At 57.9% G+C, this 5,000-nt stretch overlaps 3 protein-coding genes across 3 annotated transcripts in view; 2 read left to right on the top strand and 1 right to left on the bottom strand.

Moving 5' to 3' along the window:
• PTSG_04611 (uncharacterized protein) overlaps window positions 1-239 on the top strand; it is a 5,848-nt gene extending 5,609 nt beyond the window's left edge. Inside the window, exon 11 of the mRNA XM_004994647.1 lies at window positions 1-239. This exon is cut by the window's left edge and continues 775 nt beyond it. Within this exon, the coding sequence (XP_004994704.1) occupies window positions 1-62 (62 nt within the window). The 3' untranslated portion in view covers window positions 63-239.
• A 22-nt stretch (window positions 240-261) lies between these two features.
• PTSG_04610 (Ras2) lies at window positions 262-2,590 on the top strand. The gene is made up of 4 exons (XM_004994646.1): window positions 262-311; window positions 658-797; window positions 1,127-1,964; window positions 2,228-2,590. The coding sequence occupies exons 1-4, from the start codon at window positions 309-311 to the stop codon at window positions 2,363-2,365; spliced, it is 1,119 nt and encodes a 372-aa protein (XP_004994703.1). The 5' UTR covers window positions 262-308; the 3' UTR covers window positions 2,366-2,590.
• Window positions 2,591-3,130: 540 nt separating this feature from the next.
• PTSG_04609 (uncharacterized protein) overlaps window positions 3,131-5,000 on the bottom strand; it is a 2,908-nt gene continuing 1,038 nt past the window's right edge. Inside the window, exons 4-5 of the mRNA XM_004994645.1 lie at window positions 4,116-4,861; window positions 3,131-3,832 (exon numbers count right to left, since the gene is read on the bottom strand). Coding sequence (XP_004994702.1) covers window positions 3,202-3,832; window positions 4,116-4,861 — 1,377 coding nt within the window. The 3' untranslated portion in view covers window positions 3,131-3,201. The remainder of the gene's footprint in view (window positions 3,833-4,115; window positions 4,862-5,000) is intronic.

Here is a 5,000-nt window from a genome sequence, read left to right as displayed (position 1 = left end):
AACAACGCGCGCTGCTCAAGAAGCTGTCGTCATCCACTTCGTCCACCACCAGCGTTGTTTGAATTGTGCGCGGCATTCCCCCCACCCCAAAGAACAAAACTTGTTGTTCCTTTTTTTTTTTCTTGGTTCTCAGAGAACCTGATTTCAGTTTCATCCTTGCAACCCGTTATTTGTGTGGAAGATTTGGCGAATTGTCCTCTTGCCACACGTGCTTCCTGAGAAAAATTATCCTTGTGCGACAAAATGAGAGAAACGTGCCTTTTTCCCCTTCCACTCCACACACACACGCGAGAGCACAACCTTCCAAGATGGTGAGCTTTGCTGGCACACGCGATGGTGGTGGTCGATGACTTGTGCTTGTGTGTTTGAGCGTATGTCTGTGTCTGTGTCTGTGTCTGTGTCTGCGTCTGTGTCTGTGCAGAGCTTCTTTTGATGCTGAAGTGACAAGGGCACCACAGTGGTGAAGATCACTTGGTGTGGTGCGTGTGTGTGTGCGCTTGTGTGGTTAGTTGGTGTCCACTTGGCCCTCACTGATCACGCACGTACCACACCAGCCCATTTGCTGCCTCACGCACTGTGTCCACCATTCCAATCCCTCACTCACTCACTCACTCACTCACTCACTCACTCGCTCGCTCGCTCAATCACCATGTGTAGGCCACGGCTCGCCGCCAAGTCACCGTTTACGGCACCTCCAAGGGCGCCAGCGTTGGTCAGGTCGCCCTGCCCGCTGTGTTCACTGCCCCCATCCGCACGGATGTTGTGCACTTTGTTCACACCAACATGGCCAAGAACAGGTGCGTTCTTTCGCATTCACGTGTGTAGGGAGGGTGTGTTCCTGCGTTTGGTGGACATGTGCTTTCATGCGCTCATCGTCAGTGGTGAACGCTTCATCTCATAATCCCACATGTCACTATTTGTTTGTTGTTTGGTTTCACTGCTCCACGTACGCACGTGCCTGTGCCTGCTCCCATGCTTCTCCCCTGCCATTCACGTTCAAACTACACTCAATCTCACTCACACGTGTGCGTGCACACATTTGTTCCCCAACACACACACACACTCTCTCTCTCCCCCCTCCCTCTTTTTCTCTCTCTTTCTTTGACTCTCTCTATCATCACCTCAGCCGCCAGCCTTACGCCGTGAGCGAGCGCGCTGGTCACCAGCACTCTGCTGCCTCCTGGGGTACCGGCCGCGCCGTGTCCCGTATCCCCCGTGTTGCCGGCAGCGGTACCAGCCGTAGCGGCCAGGGTGCCTTCGGTAACATGTGCCGCAAGGGTCGCATGTTCGCCCCCACCAAGATCTGGCGCCACTGGCACCGCCGCATCAACAAGAACCAGCGCCGCTTCGCCACCGCGTCTGCGCTCGCCGCCTCCGCCCTCCCTTCCCTCGTCGAGGCCCGCGGCCACTCCATTGCCAAGCTGCAGCAGGTGCCCCTCGTCGTCTCCAACGAGGTTGAGAGCATGAAGACCACCAAGGCCGCCGTCGCCCTCCTCAAGACCCTCGGCGCCTACAACGACGTGGACCGCTGCAAGAACAGCCGCAGCCTCCGCTCCGGCAAGGGCAAGTGGAGGAACCGCCGCCACACCATGCGCCGCGGCCCCCTCGTCTGCTACAAGAAGAACAACGGCATTGTGCGCGCCTTCCGCAACCTCCCTGGTGTGGAGCTGTGCCCCGTTGAGTCCCTCAGCGTGCTCAAGCTCGCCCCCGGTGGCCACGTTGGCCGCTTCATCATCTGGACCGAGGGCGCCTTCAACCACCTCAACAAGCTCTTCGGCACCGGCAACAAGCCCGCAGACATGTCCCTCAAGAAGCGCACCAACGGCGCCCCTTACTACATGCCTCGCACCAAGATGACCAACGCCGACCTCTCCCGCATCATCAACTCGGATGAGATCCAGAGCGTCATCCGCGCCAAGCGCAAGGCTCCTCGCCGCCGCACCGTCAAGAAGAACCCGCTGACGGTTCGTTGACAAAACGCTGCTCGTTTGTTTGTTTTTGTGTGTTGTCCAAACAACTCGTCGATGGGTGCACGCTTTGCTTGGATGCATGCGTGTGTTGATCTTGATGCCTCCCGTCGCTTGTTTGTGCATGGTGGTGGCGCCCCGCACCACTTGGCCTTGTCGAGCACACTTTGACCTCAGCTTTGACCACATTCCTACCACGCCTCACGCACACACAAACTCTCACGCTCACTCGCTTGCTCCCATTTCTTTTGCCTTGACAGAACCTGCAAGCTCTGCTGAAGCTCAACCCGTACGTCAAGACGAAGCGCCGCAACGCCTACCTCAAGAACGAGCGCCGTCGCAAGAACAACCTGTCCATCCGCAAGGCTCGCGCTGCCAAGAAGGCTGCCACCGCCTAAGCTTGCTCGCTTGCGCCTGCTGGCCCTGGCTGGGTTGTCGTGTTGGTTGGTCGCGCCTCGTGTGCCCACCGTTTTGCTCCTGTGCGTTCACGGCCCCATTCCCCTCTTTCTTTGCTCTTCCCTGTCTGTGAATCAAGCGCACATCAGTAAACTTCCTTTCAGACAGGCACTCCCCCTTGCTCTGCTCCTGTATACACTTGCCTCAATGAATCCCTGAAGCGTCGATGATGGTTATGGTTGTCAATGAAGGTGAAGCGAAAGAGAGGTGTGATGAGGACGATCGCGGCGTTGATGGCACAAGCACAGTGGTAGAGTGGTGTGTGTTTGCGTCGGGCAGCAGCTTTTGTTGTTTATTGTTTCGTGGGTGCTTCACGTAAAGAGAAGACACGGGGGAGCTAGCGAGAGAAACCATGCGCCCTTTTGGCGCTGCACTTGTCTGCCATGGAGCAAGGTGTGGCGAACATGCCAGAGGGACAGAAGAGGGCGAGTTTGCTCGGAGAAGTGCACGGCACGGCGCAGACAGAGAAGGAGCAGAGATACGAGATGAAAGTGAATACATACAACATAACATGCGCACACAAGCTCTTGTGCCATATTCAGCAGCGTGCACACGCGCAGCAAAGATAAGGCAATAACACATGTACTACTCACAAAGCACACGCACATGCACAAAGCAAAACACACACACATAGCAAACACAGCAAACACACACAGACAGCACACACACACACACACACAAAGCAAACACAACACACACACACACACACACACACACACACACACACACACACACACACACACACACACACAAAAAAAAAAAACACAGGAAGGGCGTCCTACGCGGAGCGCACGCTGACGACGACGACGTTGTCGCCCAAATCCACCTTCCATGTGTAGTGGGGCAGCCCCGCGTACATGGCAGCCTGCTCCATTTCATCCAACTCCTTCTCCAGGCGCGTGCGCGTGCGCTCGCTGGGATCCCGAAGCGGCAGCTCCGCCTCCTGACCAGACGCAAACCCAACGGACACAAGCTCTGTTGCGTCGTCACGAGGGCTGATGGATGTGATGGCGCGCATCAGCCGCTGCCTCTCAACACTGCCAATGGACAAAGAAAACGCGCTGGGACCAGACGAAGAGCCGCCATCACGGCCACCGCCGCCGAAACCGCCTGCTGCCGCTGCTGCTGTTGTCGAAGACATTGCGCCAGTGTCAAGAACACCCTGGCTCTTGGCGCGCTTGAGCTGCTTCTTCGGCTTCTTCTTTGTCTTCTTCGTCTCCTTCGCCGCTGGGGGAGTGGCTGCCGCTGCACTTGGCGTGCTTGGCTTTGACGCCGTGCTCTTGGCGGCGCTGGGCCTTGTGGTTGGCGACCTAGCTTGCTGTCTGCTTGATGGCCTGCTGCTGTTGCTGTTGCCTGCGTTTGCCAGCGCCTGCGCCTGGTCGGCCAGGGCCTCGATCTTAATACCGCGCCTGTCCAGACAATGACATTCAGAGCCGGGCGGACCGACATGCGCTTGTGAGTTGTGAAGCAAGTGTGAAGGCGTGACACAGAACAACACCCACATAGAAGCCTGCAATGCGGTGAGCTGTCGTTGTGCATGTGGACGGGGGGAAACCTGTGCACATGTGCAACAAGAAGAGTACGCAGAGGGGTTCGCACACACAACACACACACAACACACACAACACACACACAACACACACAACACACACACACACATACACACACACACACACACAGAGTTGGACGAACCCAGAGAAGCTTTTGCTGCGATTGCGCCGGGTCATCTTGGTCACACGTGCAAGCGCCGGTGCTTGAGCGGCGGCTGTGGGTGCCTCTTGGTTGACGGGCTTCGAGCGATGAGGAGGCACGCTGGTTGCTTCGGATGAGGACAAAGGTGCAACCGCCTTGGGCTGGTCTTGGTCGGCAGCACGGATGGTGCGCGTTGATGACGTGCTGCGGGCTGAGATGCGACTGACAACGCTCGCTGCGCTCTTTGAGCTGCGTGCCGACAACATGCTGCGAATTGACGCCGAGGAGCGGGCCGAGAGAACGCTCTTGCGTGACCCAGCAGACGCCCCGCTGGTGGCGCTGTGCCCGCCGCTGCTGGCCACCGAGCTTGTCATGCTGCCTTGCTCCGAGTCCGCAAGCAGGCTGCTCTCGCTGTCACGTCTTGACATTCGGCGCTCAGAGTGCGGGGGCGATGCATGCGCGCTCTTGGACGCAGAAGCGGCATTCGACTCAACGTCCTCGTCGTCGATGGCGGTCGGAGTGCGCGCACGGCTGCGCCCGCGCTCACCCATTGAGATTGGGTTGGCGCTCGCTGCCGACCCAAGGCTGGTCGTGGACGAGCGGCGGGACAGAGACGACGCTGTGCGTGGGCTCTTAGAGCGTGTACGTGACGCGGAGCGCGTTCGCGCTTTCGATGTGGATCTGGATCGGGAGCGCGAAGAGGACCTACGCACGGGCCGCTCGGCCTCCTCTGGCTCTTCCTTTTTCTGTTGGTTATGGCAGGGACGCAAGTTGACATGAAGTATGGTTGAGATGAAGCGCAAAAGAGCAATGGATGGGCTTTGGAAAGCAGGACAAGCGTGAGGGGAGTCGCATCTGCAAGACACACGCACACGCACACGAACA

Source organism: Salpingoeca rosetta (genome assembly GCF_000188695.1).
Source record: "Salpingoeca rosetta unplaced genomic scaffold supercont1.10, whole genome shotgun sequence".
NCBI classification, from domain to species: domain Eukaryota; class Choanoflagellata; order Craspedida; family Salpingoecidae; genus Salpingoeca; species Salpingoeca rosetta.
The sequence above is the reverse complement of the archived record's forward strand: the minus strand, read 5'-3'. Positions and strand labels throughout refer to the sequence as shown.